This window comes from Pleurodeles waltl, chromosome 4_1 (genome assembly GCF_031143425.1).
Source record: "Pleurodeles waltl isolate 20211129_DDA chromosome 4_1, aPleWal1.hap1.20221129, whole genome shotgun sequence".
NCBI classification, from domain to species: domain Eukaryota; kingdom Metazoa; phylum Chordata; class Amphibia; order Caudata; family Salamandridae; genus Pleurodeles; species Pleurodeles waltl.
The window spans coordinates 732,501,344-732,526,359 of record NC_090442.1 but is presented as its reverse complement, the minus strand read 5'-3'; the positions used below and the strand labels follow the sequence as shown (position 1 = coordinate 732,526,359).

General features: G+C 42.8%; 1 protein-coding gene across 1 annotated transcript in view; it reads left to right on the top strand.

Annotated features, from left to right (window-relative positions):
- SLC35B4 (solute carrier family 35 member B4) overlaps positions 1-25,016 on the top strand; it is a 123,493-nt gene that overhangs the window by 16,482 nt on the left and 81,995 nt on the right. The window contains exon 2 of the mRNA XM_069229318.1: positions 23,193-23,306. Within this exon, the coding sequence (XP_069085419.1) occupies positions 23,193-23,306 (114 nt within the window). The remainder of the gene's footprint in view (positions 1-23,192; positions 23,307-25,016) is intronic.

Here is a 25,016-nt window from a genome sequence, read left to right as displayed (position 1 = left end):
CTCTGGGGCAACTGAAGATTTGTGAGTTTCCAATGCCTTTGGGGCATTCCAATTTAAGTAGTATTTGTGTGTCATCTGCATAGTTGTAACATGCGAGTTGAAAATCATTGATCAGTTCTGCTAATGATATCATGTAGATGTTAAAAAGCAAAGGTGAGATGATTGATCCTTGGGGGACACCCTGCTTTTGTGAGGTAGGGTTTGGACGAGAAGGGGTAGAATAGATAATGTTAGTTCTGTTTTGAGGGTAAGATGTAATCCAGTTAAGAGCCGTCCCTTCTATGCCGGCTTTGTGGAGTCTTTGAATTAGGATGTCATGATCAACCATATCAAAGGCAGCTGAGAGGTCCAAGAGAAGTAGTGCAGCAAGTCCATTGCAGTCATCTGTGTTTTTAAGATCATCCCAGATTGCTATGAGTGCCGATTCAGTGCCTGTTCCTGGGCAGAATCCAGTTTGATTAGTCTGAAAGTATGGAATTGTCTCCAATGAATTGTGATATCTGGGCGAATGCTGCTCTTTCTATCAGTTTGCCCAAGAAGTTGTGATTGGTCTGTAGTTGTTGGGGTCCTGTGGGTCTAGGTTTGTTTTCTTTAATAACAATTAAATAACAAACGTATGTATGCCTGTTGGAAATGGCCCTTTTTGCAGGGTTATCCCCAAAATATTTGCCTTCTTCCTCCTATTTTTTCAGGTCTGTTTTTGCTGGTTTATTGCCTCTGCACACCTTACCACTGCTAATCAGTGCTAAAGTGCAACTGCTCCCTATAGAAATTGTACTGTTGATTGGTTTATCCATGATTGACATATTTGATTTACTGGTAAGTCCCCAGTAAAGTGCACTAGGGGTGCCCAGAGCCTGTAAATCAAATGCTACTAGTGGGCCTGTAGCACTGGTTGTGCCACCCACATTAGTAGCCCTGTAACCATGGCTCAGACCTGCCATTGCAGTGTCTGTGTGTGCAGTTTTAAACTGCCAATTCAGCTTGGCAAGTGTACCCACTTGCCAGGCCTCAAACTTCCCTTTTACTACATGTAAGACACCCCTAAGTTAGGCCCTAGCTTGCCCGATGGGCAGGGTGTAGTGTTTGGTCAAGGTAGGACATATACTAGTGTGTTTTATATGTCCTAACAGTGAAATACTGTCAAATTCTGTTTTCACTGTGTAAGGCCTATCTCTCTCATAGTTTAATATGGGGGCTGCCTTTAAATATCCTTATAGCGTAGATTCTCTTTGAGAGCAGATAAAAATGTGGAGTTTAGGGTCTCCGAGCTCACAAATTAAAAATACATCTTTTAGTGAAGTTGGTTTTTAGATTGTTAGTTTGAAAATGCCACTTATAGAAAGTAGGCATTTTCTTGCTTAATCCACTCTGTGACTCTGCCTGTTTGTGGATTCCCCGTCTGGGTCAGTTTGACAGTTGGGCTGTTCACACCTCTCCTCTAGACACAAAGGGGGGTGGGGTGTAGCCTGCATATCTTGATTAGCCATCTGTGCTGGAGGGCAGGGGAGGAGTGGTCACTTACACCTGAAAGGACTGTGCCTGCCCTCACACATTGCTGTCTCCGACCTCCTGTTGAGTGTCTGTGTCCTGCTTGAGAAAATTCTCCTGGGGCTTGGAGTAGAGCTTGCCTCCTGTTGGAAGTCTCAGGGACAACAAAGACTTCAGTTTCCTCGACCTGCAGCACTGGGAACTGTGTGTTTTGTGCTGTTCAAGAGGAGAAACCACTGCGACGCCGCCAACGACACCGCTGGCCTGCACCATGACCTGCCAACGCCACACGGAGTCACATTGCCCCGCTTCGCACCGCGACCCTGGTCTCACCGACGCCGTCATCGAACAACATCACCGAGCCGCTGCTGGCACCGCGACCTCTGGGCCCCGCACTCCGGCATCACCTGCTCACACCGCAGCCTGGGCATCAACGAGGCTCCTGCTGACACTGGCGATGCTACCTGCACCGTGGCCTGTGGACACTGCTCGTGAGGTACACGAAGCACCGTCTCATCCCGCACTGCAGCCCTGGTCCACCGACGCGAGCACCACCGACTCCTGTGTCGTCACCAGGCATCCTGCCTGCACCGTGGCCTGTGGACACCGCTCGGGAGGGTCACGAAGCACCGTCCCGTCCCGCACAGCTGGCTTGCGCCTACCAACGACAGCGCTTCAGCAACAACACCGCTGCTGCCTGCACTGTGACCTGTGGACACCGCACCTCGCACTGACCTGCTTCACCCTGCAGCCCTGGTCTCACCGATGCCGTCACCGAGCCGCTGCCTGCACCGTGACCTGTGGGCACTGCACGTCACATCGTCCCGCTTCGCACCGCAGCCCCGACGCCATCCACGCCGGTGACCTGACTTCATCAGTCTGGAGTTCGATCTGCAACTCGTGTGACCTCAAGGGCCCGACGACTCTGGAACCGAAACCGCAACGTCAGTGAAACCGCTCTCCAGAGCTCACCGCAAGGATCACAACACCCTGCAAATCCAAGGTATTGTTTGCGGGTCTTCCTGACACCGTAGCTGGCCCGCAATGCTGCGGCCGGCCTGAACTGTTGGTTTTGTTGATCACAATGCCGTGATAGCCCCAGGTGGAGCTATCGACTTCAAGGAACTGTAGTTTTGAGTAAATGTTGCAGAATTCATATTTTGCTTACTGTATGTTGGATTTTTATCGTATTTTAGTACTGTTTTATATAGATAAATATTGGCTATTTTTTTTTAACTGGTGTGGTGTCCTTCATAGTGTTTTCACTTATTACTGTGTTATGTGCAAAGCCTTTACACATTGCTTCTGAGATAAGTCTGACTGCTCGTGCCAAGCTACCAAAGGGGTGAGCTGGGGTTATCTGAGTGGGTATCTCCCTTATCCTTACTAGAGCGAGGGTCCCTACTTGGACAGGGTACAAACCGACTGCCAACTAGAGAACCCATTTCTAACAATGCCTTTTTCAGGTCTTCAGGAAAAATTCCTGTAGTTAATGATTTGTTGATGATTCTTCTTACAGAAGTAGATAAAATAATGTTCTTGAAGATGTGTGATGGTCAAGGGTCACAAGGGCAACCGGAAGGCCTGCTTGCTTTCACCAAATCCATAAATTCCCCTTGTGATATTTGTTTGAAGGACTGTAGAGGCTGGGTTGGTTTATTCTTAGAGGGGGTTTTAGGAAAGGGGTTGGTGCTGATGGTTTTCTTATGTTTAAAATAGGAGTACAATATGTCTGCCTTGGTTGTGTAATAAGTTGCCAGTTTGTTTGTGAAATCGTGAGTAGTGGGATGACTTCTTTCTATGCAGTTAGGTTTTCGAAATTTATTGAGAATTTTATAAAATTCTTTGGTTGCAGATTTAGCATTTAGAATTCTGTCTGGGTAATATCTGTTTTTTTAGCTTTTTTGATTGCTGATTTGTATATTCAGTTAAGTTTGTGTAGCTGCAGTTTGCCTTGAATATTGTTTGTTTTGAGCCAGGCCCGCTGCATCCTTCTGATTTGTTGCTTTATCTTTTTAAGTTTGTGTTTCTCCAAGATGTTGGTTTTCTTTTGGCCTGTTTAGTTTTTTCTGAGTGGTTTTAGGATATCAAAAGCTTCCTGTAGCCACTAATAAAGTTTTGGAACAGAATTAATTGTATCTAGATTCATGTTGGCTGTTAGTTGTGTTTCTAAGTCATCAAAATTGAGTTTGCTCCATGGTCGAAATGTGCATGTATGTAAGTAGTTGTTGGGTGTGTTGATTTGTGGTGTTTTATGTCGGAAAGTTATCAAATGGTGGTCTGACCATGTGATTGGCGTGATGCTATGAATGGTAACTAGTTCTGGCTTCTCAAAAATGACATCTAGGATGTGTCCATCGATGTGTGGCATTGTGTATAATCTGATGTATGTTCAATGCAACTAGGCCATTGGTGATAGCTTTTGGATGGGGCATATTGGGTTTGTCAAACCAAATACTTAGGTCCCCAAGAATGCATAGGTTTGAATATAATGTAATATGGTTTGAGACTGCATCTAGAAAAGCGTCTGGGAATATTGAGTTGTTAGGTGGAGGTCTGTAAAGGAGGCCAAAGTTACAGGAGGAATTTGGAGTAGGGTGACATCTGGTGAAGAGGGCTTCACGACCTTGTATGGAAATGTTGTCTGTTTTACTAAGATTTATTGCTTGTTTGAATATAAAAGCTAGTCCACCTCCTCTCTTGCCTATACGGTTTTGTGGGATGGTTTGGTAGCCCGGAAGAAAAGCTTCATGCAACACTGGGGCCATGTCATCTCCCAACCATGATTATTTTATGAATAGTAAGTCAGGTTGTATGTCCTTGAGCAGGTCGTAGATGAGGTGTTGTTTTTTGTAGAGTGATAGAGCATTTATTAACAGGCAGTTTAGAAAAAGTGTGTAAGTGGCAGTGTTGCTTTGTTTAAGAGAAAGGTGAGCAGTATATTTTTGCAGCAGGTGTGTTGTTAGTTGTGATATCTGTGTGAGGGTCACAATAGTCCTGTTTTTAAATATAGTGTTCCTCTTCCAGCAGGCTTAGGACGCATTTTTTTGGGTCTGTGTGTGTCGGTGGTAGACTTGGTGGCTGAGAGAGACATGAAGAGTATACATTTTTTTGTAGGGTAGCCTTATTATGTAATAGACAAGGGGATGCAAAGTTGTTAAGAGTGACATGTTGTTTATTTTGTTTGCGTCTGTTTAGTGTGGAAGGAGTATGGGTTAGGGGTGGTGGTGGAGCATGTGGATTATGATGTAAGGCTCTAAATTGTGCAATGGATGAGAGGCGGGTGAATGAATGTTACTGTGTTGGGGTCCTTGTGGTAGATGTTTGTGAAGAGTGAGAATGTAGGGTAAAGACTGGTCAGGATTTGTATTCTTTGTGTAGTCATGAGGGTGGGAGTGGGTGTGACGGAAAGTGTATGCCACTATATGCGACTCCACACTATGCCACTCCAATACACAACACTCTCAGCCACTTCACTCCACTCCAGCCTAGGACACTCTATGCCACTAACTTTTAGCCATGCTGAACAGCAGCCACACTGGTGAACAACATGACTAAAACACATTGGCAACACCGTTAGCTCTTGAATAGGCAAGTCCTATTGGCTTTGCCAATGCTTATTTCTTCCAAGCCTCTTTCATATATAGGAAAAGGCACTTTCCAACTATTCAAGTTACTCATGCCACACACCACTGCCACCACCCCAACGTCCTTATGTTAGAAAATAGAGGTGGGACAGCAAACAAATTAACAGGGAGAACCGACCCAAGGGTCTGGCTCAGATGTATAGAACACAACACAAGCCCTGAAAACATGTGTTTTATGTAAATCATACAGCAAACCATGTAAAATATGATAAAATCTATAAAACATTCAAAAAAAGTATTTCTTTAACATGTGGAAACTTTGACATTAATAGAGCACATTGTAATACTGCACTGAGAAGTACTTATTAAAAGTCAGAGTTTTGTACAACTGATAGTCTGAACGTATATATTTGAAAGTGCTTTCAAACACGATAAGGATGAAAAAAGTTTTGGTGAAATAAAATATTTGCCTAAAATCACACAGTTTTAAGCAGGGAAGCAGTGATTTATTCAGGTTTTCTGTTTTCACTGTGTACAAATCAGTCAGTGAATAGATATATGTTTGTCTTTCCTTATGTTAAGGCTTTGTTTTAACCACTTTGTGTATTCTTCTGCAATTATAATTTATAGAGAAGTAATAGATCGCTTTACATGAGCACAGGTTGCATTACCCAAGGTCACATGAATTGTTTATAGACATGAGGAGATTAAGTGATTTGCCCAGAATCACATGATGTTGAGCCAATACCGTGACTTGAACCTGTTTTCTGAGTTCCTTTGCCGGCAGCTCTGTCTGTAACATCCCAGAGAGAGGTAGGAAGGGAGGCAGGAGCCACATCAAAGTTCAGCTCATTAAGGGCTGTAGGATCCACCAGGACCTTGAGCTGAGCCAGAGCCAGGCTTGAGTTTTCAGTGGCTTACCAACCACTATTAGAAAAGCAAACAGTATAAAGTCTCACAGCATTCTCATGCTGAGGAGAATCATACTGGATAAACTGAGAACAGGTCCTGCATACTCGCCCACTAATGTCAGCTATTCTACTGACAAACATTAAATCCAAGACGGGGGTCTTGAAGTTAATAAAATATCTACTTGCCGGTGGGACAGGTTGCTTCATAAATCTACTTGGCCTGTAAAAAAAATATGCTTGGGTCCTTGTAGTGTGGCAACAAATTATGGCAGCAATCTCGCTATACAGGAGCTCTGACAGTACCCTCTCTGATTATGCTAGGGCTAATACAGTAGTGGGGGTTGAATACTAGAAATTTCCTTATGTTGCTACCTTTCCACAGATCTACATACTGGGGCAGGAGGAAGCAGTAAGCAATAGTTCTATGGGTAGAATGCCTTTGAGTCTGTTCAAACCTATTTTTTTTGCATGTTTAAGGATTTTCACTGGCCCTTTTTTAATATTTTCCCATACTGAGAATGTTTGGAAATTTACTGCTGACAAGGGTAGAAATAGAAGTTCTTCCAGGGTTGGGGAAAAAAGTGGTTGGAGGAAGAGTCTACTTGTAAACGCTCAATAGATTTTCACACGAACAGATCTACACATGTATATTGGCTAGTGCTAAAATACAATTCACAAATATTTTCTAGGAGTACGATTTCCTGGTCTTCTTCTGTAAAGTCTTGAAAATTAACGAAAGCCATATGTAATGACATATAGCGTGTGTGCACTTTTGATACTTTATTTAAGAATTGGGACCCTAATTATGTCTGGTGTTAACAAAGACCTTTTGTTTTTATTAAAAGTTTATTTCTCTCTCTATCCAGCTGTCAGCTGGTTTTACTGAGAGCTGTGCTTCCACAAGGAGCATATTGGCCTCGCAAAGTAGTTTTGTTCAGTCTCAGAACCACAGTGGCAATGTGTGATATTTGAGACCAAAAGATTTTTTTTTGTTTTTTGCCAAAGTGTGTTATAGTGGTGAGGGCCTGGCAGCTCCCACAACAATAAAGTTTTACAAAAGATGTGTCAAACCAAGACATGCATTGACAAAACCGAAAGACTGACTACCAATGTTGGATTGGTTAGCTTTGCCAATGCTTGTTTATTTTCATGTTTTCCATAAACCTGTTCAAACTGGTTACACTGATTTTCCACTATGAATATTTGTTGCAAATACTAGCGCGCATCAACACATTTTATTAAATAAGGCTTTATAGAAATAGTACTGAAAATCTCACACTAATTTATCCAAACTTGTTTATTTGGAATGCAAAGAATCATCAATCTTGCTTACAATTTTTTGCAAATATTTGCATCTAATCAGAGAGTATTGTGGGAGCGTTATATGTAGCCTCATATTGTTGATCTTTTCAAGCGCGTGTGTGTAAACATTTTTTTTACTTGAACCACTGTCAGTAGTGCAGTGTGAGCTTACAACATTTATGTAAAGCGCTCACCCTTATAATTGGGGCTTTGCATTAATGATTCATAAATAAAAGTTCGAACAGCATTATTATATGGACACAGATATTATCTCAACTGTAGTTTCCTTCCCTGTAAACTGGCATCCATAGGGTTTGTGTTGCAGGTGCTTGGGCCTGCTTGTCTCAAGGACAAGAGGAAAACTTGTCCTTGAACCCAAACCGTATGTCCTGGGCGTGGAGCTATAAGAATTCCAAACCCCTGCCAAGAGCTAGTGAGTAGTCAAAGTTGAAATATAGACACACTGTACACCATGAATATATAGTTAATATAGTATCTTTATGTTCCAATGCAGTATTATTTTTGTATTTAATGTAGAAATACACACATTAGTGTCACTTCAGTGGGATTTCAGTCTTGGTTATCACACATATTCAGAACAAGCTCTGAAGTTGCTGGAATTCAATTTAGTTATAGTCATTGTAATTTCCCTTACAAACAAGCACTGAAGTTGCCTCGTGTTTCACAGAAAAACACTCTACTTCTTCAGGGCAAGGAAAGATGTTACAACTCATATAATCAACCAAAATCTGAGATAATTGAAATTTCTTGTGGGACATATTATCTCCCAAAAACCTACTAGTTTAACAGCTCACGTCAAGATTAATGTTACAGCTGCAATGTACTCAATATCTAAGAAGCTTCACTAGCTATAGCGAGGATGCAACCTGCAGTCTTATGCCCTTCCCAGATTAGGATTCACACTCCCAAAAGCACATTCACACACTGCTCGGAGTAAACAGTACAGGAAGCATCCCTCGCATATTAGCACTTACTCCCCTCAGAGTAGGAGTCTGATACTACTGACTGCAATCTAGTACCCCTTTCTAGGTGTTCCCCACTGCCAACAGATCTCATACATCCTTCACAGAATAATAGTCACACTCCCAGAAGCACCCCCACCCCTCAAATATTAGCCATCACTACAAGTGATTTACACACTACAGCTTTCACAACCTAGCACCAGTGCAGTAGAACTGACTGCAGTGCTTAATTTGTGCTCGTTGTTTCCGGTGCGGAGCACCGGCACTTACTTTTCTGCCTCACGCATTTACTGCGAGCAAAAGACACATATGAGAGACGGAGGAAGAGAAAAACGAAAAAGCGTCACGACGGGAGAAAGGAGAAAGCTGCAAGAGTGAGTTGAAGAGGCAGTTAGTTGTTTTAAATGGATTAAAGAGGCCCGAGATGGCTTCAGGATTACGCTGCCTCAGTATTCCGTGTTCCCACATCTAATTGCAGCTGCTGCGTTTAAGAGGAGGGCTCTGGGCACCAGCGGGTATTTATTTACAAATTAAGCACTGTCCTACTGCTAACTGAAAGTGCCTCTTCGTTGGTTGGTAGGTTTGTATGTATTATAATGGACGGGCGCGTGGTACAATGAAAGAATGAGCCCATGAATGGAAGATGCCGGAGGACAAGACTGAGTGGATGGATGGTGAGTAATTTTCATTTACAAGCCAGACTTATCTGCATTGCCAGTGCCTGTTCCTATTAGTGCGCAGTCCAGTGCAGTTTTTCTCACCACCCACTTCCACCACTAGTGGCACTATTTTTTTCTAATAACAACTGGGCATACCTCTCCAGTGGTAGTGTTTTTCTCCGTCATTGTCCAGGGATAGCCGTCATTTTGTCTAGAATGCTCAAATTAAGCTGGACACTGGGAGAGTTGTACCACTGCACTATAATTAGCCAGCTACTCACGGAAACGCGCAGCATATTAGGGATGGGCTACTGTTTATCAGAGGAAGACAGTATTTTGCCAGTCATTGTGTCATGAACGAGCTTCCAGAGTGGCCAAAGAAAGGAGGAGTATGGAGTCTGAATTCACTCTCGCAAGATGGTTTGATGTGCAAGCGTTTGGGAAGTCGACTTCGCTTGGGAGACCATCCAGTCCCTTTCTGGTGCTTCGAGTCTCATTTGACATACGTATTTGAGGTTATTTGAGGTCATGTTACTCGAGGTACCATCCAGCATTTTCTCTCAGGATCGCCACTGTCTGTAAATGCGAGTGTTTCCTCGCATTCTCTCCGTGTTTTGCATTATTACTAGAGAATAATGCCACTTTTTGTGCATGGTGTTTGCCGCTGTTTAATTGTATTGCCTTTTCTTTCATGACATGATTTCCTTTGCTCCTGGGTTATGCTTGCTTTTGTCTGCCGAGGACATCTGCTGAACAACGGAATGAAATGCGCTGCTGCACCTAGCCAGAGACCGTGACCTAGGCTGCTCTCTGACAGTTTAGCTCATAGTGCAGCATGAATAAAGAGGCAAAAAATCACACGGTTGGTTAGGTGACGTGAAAACAGGGGAAAAGGGCTGGTGTGGACTGGAGTGGCATAGAGTGGAATGGTGCAGTGTAGTGAAGTGGCATAGAATGCTGTAGAATGGTGTAATGTGGAGTGGCCTAGAGTGTCAAAAAGTGGGGTGCAGTGGCATAGTGTAGAATATAGTGGAGACACGAAGATTAGAGAGAAGTGGCATTGTATGGAATGGAGGGGTGTAGAGTGACGTGGAGTAGAGTGGAGTGGCATAGAGTAACACTGTGTGGCGTAGTGAAGTAGAACAGAGTAGATTGGCTTAGAGCAGTGGTTCCCAACCTGTGGTCCGGGGACCCCTGGGGGTCCGCAACTGCTTGGAAAATTAAATAATATAAACAGAATAGGCCCCCAGCTTTCAGTAATGACTCACTGGGGAGTCCCCAGATTCCAATAATTATTCAGTGGGGGTCCCTGGATTCCAGTAATGATAAAGTAGGGGTCCACAGAAGTCAAAAGGTTGGGACCCACTGGCTTAGAGTATAATGGTGTAGAGTGGCATAGAGTAGAGTGGGGTAGAGTAGTACAGTTATAGGTGTAACTAACTAAAGCGTCAATAGAGAAGGAGATAGGATTTCTTATTTATGTTTCTTTCACCCTATGTCCATGTTAAAAGCAGGAAAGCGCCCTGTATAGAGTAATTTTGAAATGCTTATAAAAAAAAGTGTTGCAAAAACGCAAGGAAGACTAAAGACGAAGAAGAATTAATATACTTGGTCCATGCTCCATGGAGGTGCTAACGCAAGAAAGGAAGGGAAGCCTGCCAGAGCTAAGCAATCATAAGATTGCAAATGAAATTGACAGCAAAAACAACTAAAAGTATGCTCCGGGCGGGTTGTAATCCCACAAAATTGTAAACAATACATTTCGCAGCACAGTACATCTGCTGTGTAGGCAAGACTAAAGAAAGAAGACAAGCTTCTCTGCATGAATTTGCCACCAGACTGAGACTGCCTGAGGAGTTCCGGTCTTGTAAAATAAGTGCTGTGGTGTCCACCACTAACCAACAGCACAGTTGAAGTACTGACTGGTGGTAAAACCTTAAAATTACAAGCACTATACAGTTGCCAATTTGAAACCTTTTAGGCAAGTAGGACATCTGCGGAATGTTATTGATACATATAAACACTTGCAGAATTACATTATGAGGCTGGTGTCAGTTTTTTTGTGTGGCATGAATAACAGGCCCTATATATACATATATCCAGTCTTGGGGTCTGGTTTATTTATGTGTGACACATGGATTAGATGTGTTGTAGTGGTGAAGATATGCATAACCTTTCTGTGGGATTTATGTGTTCTGGCTCCCAGGCCCTTTTCAGACACTGGCAAGCAGAAAACATTCTAACCCTTGTGTGCTAGGACAAGAACACTCTGAGGCTGGAAAAAAGGGTGGGAAAGGCATGTGACTAGCTGAGAAGGTTCACAACCCTACAGCCAGCAGATTTTCGTGGAAAAGAACACCTACATTATACCAACAGTACCCATTAGCCACAACTTTGCACCATAATACGCATAACAGGGCTCTGTGCCGCCTAGCTTTCTGGATGTTTACCACCTCATCTACACATGCAGAGAAAACTATACTCCCACCTTGGTCTACAACAACAAGAGATACTCAGTACAACTCCTGGCCCAATTTGCACACAGCATGGCTGCAGTTCATGTAGCTGGCTAACTTTTGCCACCTAAACAATACATCAATCCAAGCCATTGTGACACCCCTGTATCCCATCACTCATCTTAACACTAGTCCTCTTGTGAACTTAACCTACTACACTGATATACACATATAATGGTATCTAAGCCATCTACTGGGCAAAGATGCCTTCAAACAAAACCACCTGAAGCTGTGCAGTGAACAACCACACTTCCCTGACGAACAAAACAAAAAGTTAATATCCGTTGCCACCTGCATGCGCATAATGTTCCACATAGATTCCCATTTGGATGAGGCTGACCTCTAGCTCATATAAACATTAACCCTTCCGGTAGGTGCAGCTCAACCAATTGTTACCTGCTCATAAAAAATAATGATTCCCATGGCCCCTTGCTAATGGTCACACACCAGTACGCTAAGCATGTAAATCTGTGGAGTCACTACTATATATTCTCTGAAAAAACAAAGGTTACAGGGACGTTATAGCTAGGTTCCGAATTTACTCGTACAAAACCATAGAAATTCAGCATTTATAATTAGTTATTTCAAGTAACTATAACTTGTGCCCTAAGGTACCTATAACTCCCGTTCTTGCCATGCAGAGATTTTTTTATCAATAATTTTATTGCAAATGTTGCAATAATATCATGTAATATAATGTTGATAATATCAAAAATGCCATACAAGATGTCATCAGTGATATAATATGTGGAGTAATTAGCTGTGCATGGCGAAGGTGCGACTTATAGTCACCTTAGGGTGCAAGTTACAGTTACTTGAAAGAACTCTAACTATAACTGCTTATTTTCTATGGTTTTGTACATGTAAACTCAGAACCTAAATATAACATCCCTGTAACCTTTGTTTTTTTCAGTGAATTTCTGTGGTTTTCTAATGTAAGGTCATTTTAATTACTATACGTTATACGTATAGTTCTATATGTTATTCCAACCCCCGCCAAGCAGAGTCTTCAGCTGTGCGTGGTGGGGGTTTGTCGCAGGGGCCTGGCCTGGGGCCAGACCCTGCATCCAAGCTCTTAAAGCTACCCAACCCAGTGCCACGCACAACCTTTCGCTGTCAGTTGCTTTCTGAGTGGGTGTGTGAAAGACTGAATGGGTCTGAGAGTGGGTGTGTGAGTCTGATTGTGTCTGAGTGAGTGCATGAGTGTCTGAGTGAGTGTGAGAGTTGGCGCACGAGTCTCTGAGTGCATGTATAATCTAATGAATTAGTGTATGAATGAGTTTTTTTTTTTTTTTTATATTCAAGAATATCCTTGAATATCCTAAAATATTCGGAGATATTTGTATGGTGAAGAAAAATTATTTTAAACCCATGTTGTGACCCTAAAACACACCTATATCACACGCCTAGGGTCAGGGTACCTCCACCCTGACCTCTTATACCACTTATCATTTCTCTTTTCAGCCCCGGGACCATCTGCGATAACCTAAAATGGCGGCCACAACTTTCTAGTCAGGTTGTGGCCATCCATTTACAGCGTTTCTGTTTGCATGTGCTTTCCCAAATTTTCTCAATTTATTTGAGAAGGATCCGTGTCCCTAGATATACAAATGTATTTTCTCTTTAATATCTCAAAAAGTACTGAACGGATTTACACCAGGTAAGCGAAAGCGTAATCTGCATACCAAAAGCTAGCTTTCTGCTAAATTTCATGTCATTCCTTCCATTAGTTTGGTCTGTAGCCGTGTCTAAATGTCTTATGGAATGTAACATGGGAAATGCAATTTTTTTGACCCCACTTTTCCCTGGCCCCTGCTTGATGGATCACCCTGAAACTTTCCATGCATACCAAGAATCACCAGGGCACATTATTTTGGGAAATTTCATGAAGATTCATCAAACTGTGCCAAAGATATAGGCGAGTCAAAAATTGTTTTAATTGCTTTTTCTATGGAAACATGGCCCTAACTATAAATACCTAGTGGCGACTGCCACTGAGGGAGAGAAGGAGAGGGAGAATGAAATATATATATGAGTTTGGCTATTGACAAAGACTGTAATGGTCGAAACGCGTTGCCAGGCTTAACAAGCCGGATTGAGGAATGACTTTGAAGATTTAAATAAACTTCGTCATAATTCAGCAATTGCTGGGAGTGCCTTTTTGCTATTATTCAATTCCTGATATTTATATATGGGTCCTGCGCCCATAATGGTGCACCAGCTTCGGTAGGCCAGCGCTGGAAGAACAGCAGGAGCAGTTTGAATATATATATATATATATATATATATATATATATATATATATATTAAAAAATCTCCTTTCTGGGTCACATCTCCCATACATTGTATTAACTGTACTCGTTTCTAGCAAGAGGTCATTGTTTGTGACCAAGTGGTTCTTAAAAGAACCTCTTATCTTTGTAGCTAGCTCATAACTGTGAATAAAAAGACACTCCGAAAAGGGCGAGGCTTATACCAAGAGCTGACAAGGTAATTATCTGGAAGATGCATCGGGATAACTGTTTAGCTCTTAAGTATCTGGCTCCCAGCAGCATTGACGGTTGTGGAAAAACAAATCGCCATTAGACAGTGGCCTTCTTGTAATATCAAGACGTTCAGCACCACTGCCCTCCACCAATGGTTTGGATGTACTCTTTGAGGCTGTAAGACCCCACTGTACGCCTCACTGATAAGGAGCTGAAGAGTTTTGTTGTTGTCACAGTTGACGTGTCACACGTATTCCTTCTCGTGTTGTACGTAGTTAACTGATTCTAGCAGCTGGGAAATATGCTGCGGAGAATGAATGAATACACCGCGTAAGTGTCACATAATGATCCAGCCTGTTTCTGAAGACATGCAGACACGAATGCACCAAAACTGCCCTTTCTTCAGTAACAAATGAATGACCCCCCCCCCCCTCCTAGATTGAGAAAGTTCGAGGTTGGTTGATACTAGAAGTTAAGAGAACCTATCAGTGTGAATCTTAAAGAACTGGCAATCTTAGTTCCGAATGACTCTTGTTGGCATGACAACACTTTCAGCAAGTGTCAACATGTTGTACAATTACCTGGCCCATCGGGAGTCCAGATGGGCATCGCTTTGTGCGCCTGATTCTTCACCTAAAGGCAGCCTCACGGTGTTTTATAAAAGGCTAGATAGAGGCCTTGTTTTAGAGCATAATGGCAGACACCAGGCTCAGTTCATTCGATAGAAAACAAACAAGTTGAAAGCCTTTGCAGTGTATAAGTGACTGGTCGAAAGCAAATGGAAATAAAAGATCTGAGTGCAAGCAAGCCTTACAAGCTTTACGTGAGTGACAGGTCTATTATCCAGTAGGAACTCGGTCCCGCGCGTGAGCATTACTCGGGTACATGGCACCAGGTCAGTGCTGTCTTTGCAGCTCGGCCTTTGTGGGTCATTCATTAGGACGACGGCTTCTGCTAATTATCGTGTAACCAGCTGCAAAACTGAAGGGAGCGCAGCACAAGTAAATTCTACATCTGGATTTATGGGCACACTTATTAAACACTGCCCCACTAACGTGAGCTTGTGGTCCAATGTGTCCCATTTTAAAGCAGCTGAACTCGTTCCGAAACGTTCATTTATTAGTGAAGTTAAACATTCTGTAAGGTATTGCCTTAAGAATGATATATAACAGATAAAAATAGTGGAGGCCTCTAGAAGGGGTGTGGCCTATGTAATTAGGGTATGACTTAAACACGTAAAGTACATTTCTGCAATTCCCATACTGTGCCACCCGACTGGTATGTTTGTGCCTGTCTGAGCTTTCTGTAATTGAATACAGATATGTAACAGAACAACTGATGTACGCCAATAATCAGCCACTTTACTTTCGTTTGATTGTAGCTATATTAGATAAATGAATAACAACAATGGTTTTGTCGTAAATTATTAATATTGAAAATATTTCAGCTCTGAAATTGAGACTGAATTAAATGTGGAATGGGTAGTGGTCTTCAGTGTTTTTCAGCAAGTCTCGTTCCGTTCATTCTATGTTAAACATGTATGCTCTTTTTCAGTCTGCACCTCCATCTGCCACTTATATTTGTTTGCTGTTCACCACCCTTTTTTCACAGTCTTCTGAATATACTTTCTGGCATCTACTGCACTACACCACCCCTAAAAAAAAAAAAAAAACCTCCACACCCACTCATCTGTAAATACTGCATTTTCTTTTACTTTTTCCTTGCCTATATCTTGGCAACTGCATACATCCTTAACAAACATTTGCACAAATGCATCTGCAATAGGTGACCATTGTTCTGTGCACTCTGCAGAGAAGACAAAGATTGGATGATTAATAGAGATGGAAGAGCCACTGAAAACTCAAGGTGGGCGAGCTGCTGAAATCTCGAGTCAAGCTTGAGCTTAAAGCCCGGCTCTGGCTCAGCTCGAGGTCCATTTGGAGCCCTTAACGAGCCAAGCTTTTATGTGGCTTTTGCCTCCCTCCCTGCCTCTACCGAGGATGTGGTGCTACAGTCGGAGCTTCTGACTGTAGAACTGTGGAACCAGGTTTGAGTCTGTGTTGACTCAACATTGATTTGATTCTGGGCAAATAACTTAATTTTCACATGCCGTTAAACAATGCATGTGACCTTGTATAATGCAACTGGTGCTCGTGTAAAGCACTCCATAGCCTTCAGGTCAAGTTTGTGCAATGCTCTTAAAAATGCTCTGTTATAACCAAAGCCTTAACATAAGGAAAACAAGCATTTCAATGCAATAGGTGCAGCATTTTCTTGAGTTAGAGCTCTTGGCATTTTAAATTCAGAACTGGACATTTCTTGGTCCATAAATTGGTCAACCCTGTCTCATAATTTCGTCTTTTCATGCCATGTTTTGGTGGTCACTGGCGGTTGCTGACATCAGAAATCACAAGCCCTTGAGGAGAGACGAGAAGATGACTGCCCTAACTCACGTTGTGTAAATATCTGAACAGAAATTAGAAAACAAGGCTGGAAAAGTATTTTATTTTCAAAGAATGAAAAGTCTTGCAAGCATTCTTGTCTCACATTTCAACAAGCAGAGCAGCCTGAGAAGATTTATCGCCCCAGTAAAGGAGATATGCCGTGTGTGTGTGTGAGAGTGTGTGTGAGAGTGTGTGTGAGAGAGAGTGAGAGAGACTGAGACTGTGACTGAGACTCTCCCAAGATGCAATGTGAGGCTCAGCATTGCTTCTAGGTTTAGCTACATTTTACCAACAATCATTTGCTATGCAGTGGTCTCGCGTTAGAGCTAATAGCATTGTAAATACCTAACTGGACTTTTCTTGCCACACAAACTGAAAATGAAACAGTTGACATAAACAGGCCGATTCAAAGCGCCGCCATGAGCGCGATGGAGAGACACAAAAGTAAAAAGAAGTTTGCTCGCAGTCAAAGTTATCAGCAATAGGGCAATTATCCATGTAACAAGGTTGATGGCCAAGACGGTAAAAAAAAAAAAGCCCTATGAAAGGGCAAACATAAAGCAGTTGCCAACGAAAACAAATGAGTTTTGAAAGGCAAGCCCATGAACAAGTGATAGGCATGCAGTGGGCGTGGTTAAAAGCCCAGATATATACCAACACATCGGAAAAGCAGCACTTGTACTTTGCTATGCTCGACCTAAAAAAGGCATATTGTGGCTTTCATGAGCAGTGAGCCAAATGATAGGGTGTTTCTTTAATAAAATAAGCTTATTTTAGGAGCCAGAGGTAAACAAGGACTTCACTGGAATACAGCCAAAACAAATGTCGCTGATATGGGAGGAACGGAATGCTGCATTAAAACACAGGCAGGTACCAGCCTAAAACACCCACAGTGAAAGGGGAGCACCAAGGAAATAACAAAAATAGTCACAGCAACAAATAAAGGAACCAACATTGAATTATACAGTAATTGGTCACTAGTCTGAAACAGAAAAAGGATGGAGAAAAAGGCAGAACTGACCACTAGTGCACAACATTTTTTAAAGGACACTGCAACCAACAAATGAAATCGCTTTAAACCATAAGTATACTAAAAGTATACACAGGATGAAACGCTTATGCTCGACCTAACAAGTACTTACCCGTTTACTGGCTGTTTTTTACAAAGTTAAACTAGAAAACTTGGATAAATCACAGCTTTCCCGCCTAAATTGTGTGATGTTGGGCAAATGTTTAATTATATCAAAACTCCTTTTTTCATTGTCGCTCATGAAAGCCCTTTGAAATATGTGAGTTCAAATTACCAGGTGTACAAAACATGCCATGGTTTTCACTGTGGCACTACGCCCCTCGTAATCCTCAACTAGAGGTGAGACAACAGTGGATTCTGGTGTATGGGATGGAAGGGGAATTTCCTTTACGGACTAGGTGGTCTCACACACTCAATGGTGTCCTGCTTCATCATATGACCACCTAGCCCCACCCAGGTAGGACAATGCCACCTGGGCGGACTCAACCTCACTGTTAAAGGAACAGGAGGGAGTGCGTAAATCAATTCTGGTTCTGGAAAAGGGCATCCAGCTAGACTAGGAAATAAAAACACCTAAACAGATACCTGTGCATGTATTTTAATAGGAGGTTCTGTTTGATGTGATTAAAAAGAAGACTGGGAATACCCCTTATAGTCAGACTTGCATCAAAGGCAGGTGCTCGCTATGCGCCTAGACCGACCTCTCAACAGGACCGCTTGCATGCGGGGGACACTCCCTCTCCTGGACACCGGAGGCTAGTAGCCTCTAGTGATAGGGTCCTCCCCAGGTATTCCCCCAGCAAGGTAGGCCCCTCCGCCCATTCGGGTGACACTTATTATTTTTACTTGATTACTATTAATTATTCAACGCTCACTAAAGCATGTATAGCAGGGATCCTTCGCCCTGATGAATGCCCCGAGACCCTCCAGATCCTAGTTGTGGGCAGAAACATGTCGGCTTTTTCCATTTAGATAGGAGACCCAGTGAGTCATTGTTCTCACTTGGTGTCCCAGTCTTCTTTTTAATCACATCAAACAGAACCTCCTATTAAAATACATGCACAGGTATCTGTTTAGGTGTTTTTATTTCCTAGTCTAGCTGGATCCCCTTTTCCAGAACCAGAATTGATTTACGCACTCCCTCCTGTTCCTTTAACAGTGAGGTTGAGTCCGCCCAGGTGGCATTGTCCTACCTGGGTGGGGCTAGGTGGTCATATGATGAAGCATGACACCATTGAGTGTGTGAGACCACCTAGTCCGTAAAGGAAATTCCCCTTCCATCCCATACACCAGAATCCACTGTTGTCTCACCTCTAGTTGAGGATTACGAGGGGCATAGTGCTACAAGTGATACACTACTGACCTGCCCCCGTTACAAGAACCCCGTACTCTCAATTGTGTTTCTGTGTTGGTTTTTGGGAGTTGAGTACGGTTGTGTTCTCCATCCACCCCCCCACTCCCACTATTTCTCTCTCTGTGTGTTTTGATGGTTTTCACTGTGTCACAGTTATTTGATACTTGACCTTGTTTGTCATCTCAGATCTAAACTGGGTATGTATTTAGTTGTCTGAATGCAAATGTAAATCCATGTGGTCAATTACAGATTGTGTAGGTTAATTTTTCCCCTACTATATTTTAGGGCTCATGGCCTAGTTTCATACACCTTTTTTGGTTGATCTTAGCAGACAGCACAAATCTAGTTACAAAAGATCTATTGTGAATATAAAGTGGGCTTTTAGCTCGCACATTACTAATTATTGGTTGGCTTTTTTGGTCACTCTTGTTTGCTTGCTTCTTATTAAATGGCTTTCCTTTCACTTGTATTTATTCCTTCCCTGTAGTATAGTCTCTTCACAATCCCTTTGATTGGCTGACTTGTATCCTTCCTCTGCTCACATTTAAGGAACTACTTTTGTGTGTTTCTTTCAGCACTCCATGAGAGTGCATGGGTTCACTAGCTTCCTGTTGTGTGCTGCTTGACCTCTCAAATACTCCTCTGTTCCCCCTGCTCACCCAGCCTCCAGCTTGACTGTAAAACCAAAGCTATAATTTTGTTGGGGTATCACTGAAAACCCCACTGTATGGGTTGTTTTGTTTTAGCTCGTCTATTTCATGTATTACATAGAAACACAATCTTTGGCACACACAGGCTTTCATGGTGTTGGTGGATGGGACAGCTGCTGCACTCATGTCTCTTTGAGGCCCACAAATCTTCCTGTGCTACTTGAGAGAGTCGCACATTGAGAACGGCTTTGAGGTGCTAGATGAGATTTTTACACATTAAGAACGTCTTTGTGGTGCTACGTGAGACAGCCATACATTGAGAACAGCTTTGTGGTTCTACGTCATACAGTCGCACATTATGAATGGTTTTGAGGTTCCAGCTCAGACAGTCGCACAGTAAGAACGTCTTTCTGGTGTTACATGAGACATTTGCACTTTAAGAATGACTTTGTGGTGCCAGAAGCAACAGTCACACATTTATTACGTCTTTGTGGCGTTGTGTGAGACAGTTACACATTAAGAAGGTCTTTGTGATGCTTGCTGCGACAGTCACACATTAAGAACGCCTTTATGGTGCCAACTGAGACAGCACATATTCAGTTGACGTTGAATGTTGCTGTGGCTACAGTCCGTGAGGTTTCAGTGAAAGGTGTCCAAGGTCCACTGTTACAAGAAAGCTTTCCCCAGAGTAATATAGCGGCCAAGGAAATAATTACTTCTCAGTAGGCGTAAATGTGTCTTTGTCTCTCTGGTACTTCCTTGTCTTACTTTCTCTTGTCCACTGTAGACAAATATACCCTTCCTGTTTCCCCTGCTTCTCAGTTTTAGTAATGATTACATATAAAAACAGTGCCACCTCACTGTATAACACTTGTTGGACAGTTATGTTTGGCAAATCATCTTCACGTGCTGGCGTTAGGTGCTCAAGTGTTTTACAATTTGGAACCCTCCACATTTAGTGTTCTATAAAATTCGATGCAAAGCCATATAATTGGACTCTAAACTCAATTCCTACTTTACAACCCTGAGTTACAAGCAAGCAGCATATGGCCGGCCTCCTGAAATGGATGTTATAGCTTCCTACTCCACTTCTGAAGGGCTGCAGCATTTTAGAAGAGACTTTTATGCAGGTTAATTTTTAGACAAATGAACGTATGTTTTACTTTTCCATCTTTAGACTTGACATAGAAAGGTTAGCAAGAATAAATGTTATGATATCGACAGTGCAGAACATTAATCGGACTCCAAGTTTATTCCCATCATTGCATGAATGGCAAAACTTACCCAACTTAAAAAGTCTTGACCCAGAGAGCTTGAAGCAGGCGGCATGGGCTGTAAAAGTGAAGCTGCATCTCATAGCTCCATCCCCTCCCTCCTCTTGTTGGGCTGCATTTGGAGTTCAATGACTGCCTCAAATTTGGCTCCAAAAGTCAGTAGGGGCCAGTGTGACGATCAAAGTCATCATGTTGAACTTCTTCAGATCGGTACCACACAAATCACTGTCATTGGAAGGCCAGATGCAGACTGCCTTCGTGATGAGAGCGTGGCTGCTTTCGGTCTCTTATAGGAGCTAGCCAAAGTCCTTGTCAAGAGCCGCACTGACCAGGCTTTTGGCTAGCTCCTATAAGTGCTATCTGATTGCAAGTGCTCTACTAATAGTATGCGCACAACATGCAACTCGACCCCCACTTAACGAAAGAATCATAACAGGTTTATGTATGTGGGTCACTCACCCATAGCCCTTTTTATTCAAGTAAACACATTCAAACATCGTTTGTCATATGACACTTGCAATCCACCCAAAGGCCCCCACAAGGAACAGCAGAATACAACAGACAATTGCTTAAAATATAATGGTATGACTTCAAGCGTTTACACAGTTACAAAGACAGCAGCCAGCAGATGGTTACATCAATCGTGGTGACAAAAATTGTGAACAAACCAGATAGCTGATAGTCTCTTGCCACTCAGGCTGTAGTGCGCATTGTGCCGGCAGGCCCCAACACGCACCACCACCCGGGCATTCAACTAAAACAGCAGAAGGCATCATCAGTACACACTTCAACCTTGGACATCCCTCAGTTCCAGAAGGGTGCTCCCAATGAATCCCAGGGCACCGCATAGCGCATTGGCCGCCCCGCCAGGGTAGTTGAACACAGGCGTAGCCAACAAAGTTCCAACCAGGCATTGTGGGTATGGCAAGAGAGTCCAGGGCCACCGGCAGGTCAGCCCCCTCTCTCACCAGCCCAGTGCCTACACAATTACAGCCCGCCCAGGTGTCAGTCCAGCCAAGAGTCCATATTCGGGGTATTCCCTGCTATTTCCAGCACTGGGGGACAGGTGGGTGATGTTTGATGGGCACGAGATGACCAGATCACCTGGAAAAAAGGGGACATAGAGGACAGGGCAACGGTAGCGCTGGTTTATGTGTCCCTATGACGCTGCCCCCCGTGCCTCTTGATGACACAGTTCCGGCAAACATCCCCTCGTCGCCCCATTCGCTTCCTCCGGTCCTGTGATGGGGTGGGGAGGGCTCCTCCCCAAGGTACTGGGGGCGCCTAGGTACAAATGAGAGAGCTCGCTGTGACAGAGGTTTCCTTGCCAACAAAGCCCAGGAAAAGAAGAATGCCAGTGTAAGTTGTCAGAATTTGTAGTGCTTGCACAGCATGTATGTGATACATGAGCAAAGCTGGACAGTGCATATTCGTGTTACTGTTCCACATAAAGCCTGTCCATTTGTGCCTTCCTTGTTCTCGTAGGAGTGATGGGTGGTACACAGTGTGGCCTATCTCTGTAGAATTAGCAACTTTACATTGAAGACAGCTGGTAGCCGAGTCTCAGAGGCAGTCACATATGTTGTAATTTTGAAGTTTGCTGATCTTTAAATAAAATGGCTCCTCAGCGTGGCACTCTGCAGCAGAACTTGCCATCCCACTTTGGTAAACCTCTTGAATACGCTCGCCCTTCATCTCCAGGGAACAGTTGTTTCTTTCCATTTTTTTCTTGTTCTTGGTATTTTGTTTCGGTGGAAAACGTGTTTCCCTGAGAAAATAGTGACTTGTAGTCTGCTTTAATTTATATATTTTTTCGTTCTGAAATTGTGGTTGTTCGCACTTGGTTGTTGAGTAAGCTTGATACGGAGCCAGGCCAAATATTGTAACAATTCAGTTATCCCAATTTACCACATTAGCTAGAGTGTGCGTAGAGCACTTTAAAGCACAGTTAGCATGAGCAGTCCAAGAAATAGTTGAACAACGACTCTGATGAAAGTGGTGGTGTATTAATTTATTCGATACACATTTCATTCACTTACACGTTAATTTATTCGATACACATTTAATGCATACATTTATCCGAAAACATCAACCTAGAAATTTGTAACCATAGGAAAATATCAGTTGGCCCTTGGAAAATAAAAGTCAGTGTTGTTCTGCAATATTTTATGGTGTTGAAATTAAATTGGTGAACATTGGGATGAACAAAGATGTTTTTTTCTCCTGCAGGATAGCAAGACATTTTTATGTTAGTATGTGTAGAGTGGAGCACCCGGCCATTCTTTCTGGTCAAAATTATTATGGATATTTTATGCACACTCATCCATGCAACATTTTCAAGTAGAATACTACGCGGTTTGTCATTCATTTCATTCCATTGTCTCAGTTACAGCTCTAAGCATCAGTGCAGTCTTTAAGAACTAAGAAATTGGATGCTATAACAGTATGTTATCTGTCTCTTGTGTTGATTCTGCCTAACGTTTTATTTATTTCCTCCAAACACAGGAAGTTTCCAGGATGCGGAAATCTCGTTACATTTGCACAATTTTTGTTTATTGCAATAGAAGGTTTTATCTTCGAAGCTGATTTCGGAAGGAAGCGACCGTTCATTCCATTAAGGTATGGTTTACCTACTTCCTTTAAAAAGCTTTATCAAAGCCAATTCTTTTGCCTTTCTACAGTAAAAATATGTTAACAAGCTTTATTACTCCCCCCCCCCCGCCCTCGTTCCATTCAGTAAGTATGAAGCATTCTGCCTCCCGCAGACTCCAATGTAGCTCTTTCCTTCAGTGTGCCCAAGCTTGTTTCCAGCCCAGGGCCCTTCCATTTTGGATGACCTGTAATAAAGGAGGGCCTCGCTGTTAATTTTGCTTTTCCAGTGGTCCGCTTGTGTATCCACAAATTAACTGCCAGTCGAGAAGAGGTGTCTCCATAATGGTGAAGTAAATTGGGATTCAGAGACGAAGGACATCTTAAATACGTGTTGGCAAGGCAGTGGGTTGTGGGGATGTCATAACTCATGCCTTCAGAGATGGCTTTGGCAGTCTGGCTTCTGGTCGTCTGTGGTTTCATCATGTTATTTTCTGGGATTCTATTGTGTATATCTGTCCTGCATCAATGTGGGGGTTGACTGTCCCTTCCTGCGACCTATGGTTCTGAGAGATGCTTTGGGTTCTATGGTGGCTTGGTGGCTCTTTATTTCTCACCTTGAGTGGTATGCGTTTGATCCCACCCTATGATAGAAAACTGATCTTGCTCTGTGTGTCCACCGTCTTACTGACCCTTTGCTCTCCTGGAAGTATGTAACTTATTGTTAGCAAATGCCGTTGTACCTTGCAGGAGAAGAACCACTGAGTCTCTCATGTTTAAAAAGTCAACAGCAGACCCTGGTATTTTATCGAAATGGTGTCCTATTACTTTGTTGCCAAAACCATCAAGTTCACAGTTAATCACGAGATCTCTCACATCCTTGAAATCAAGTCATTAGTGGGTACTTTTGGGGATGAATTAGCACTATGTGTGTTCTTACTGCGGCACTGGACGGCATTGGTCTTACCTTGGACTCAGGATGACAGGCTTTCCTGATCTTCCTGGATCTGACAACATCATTTGGTATGGTAGCTCTCTCAACCTTAATTTCAGGGCACCAGCAGGTAGAGTTGCATTGCAGAGAATGGGCAGATATTCTTTATCCATATCGTTCTACTGTTTGTGCCTTCCAGTGTGGGTTTCGTTAAGGCTGTGTCATGAGTCCCACCCTCTTGAATTACTATATATCCCTGCTTACTTCTTTGATTCAGTGTTTTGGATGTTTGTTTCCACCTTATTTTGAAACTGGGGTCAGTCAATGCTCAGCAGGATTGTTTAAATAGCATGTCTGAGATCTTATGCTCTATGCATATTGACCATCAGAAATGTAATGGTGATAAGATAGAGAAGCGGTCTGTTGGTTCTTCACCTGCCGTATGGAATGACACCTATTGGCCGCCTTCTCTTGGCTTGCCCGCTTGTTCCATATACCCATTCCATGAACCTTGGAATTATATTTAATAGTGATTTGCTCTTCAAACCTTATCTTTCACTCTCTTCGAAATACATTTTCAGTCCTGTCTTTGGAGTTACAGGAGACTATTATTCAGTTATCTCTTACTGCATAGAATACAGGAGTCCAACCTATTGGGGAATCCCTAACTAGATGCTATACCACCTTTGCAGATTAAAAATCCTGCAGCGAGACTAACTATGCGTGTGTTATCCAGAGAGCAAGTCTTTGTTCGTTTTATGAATCTGTGCTGGCTTTCACTGAATAAATGGATCTTATTTTTATCC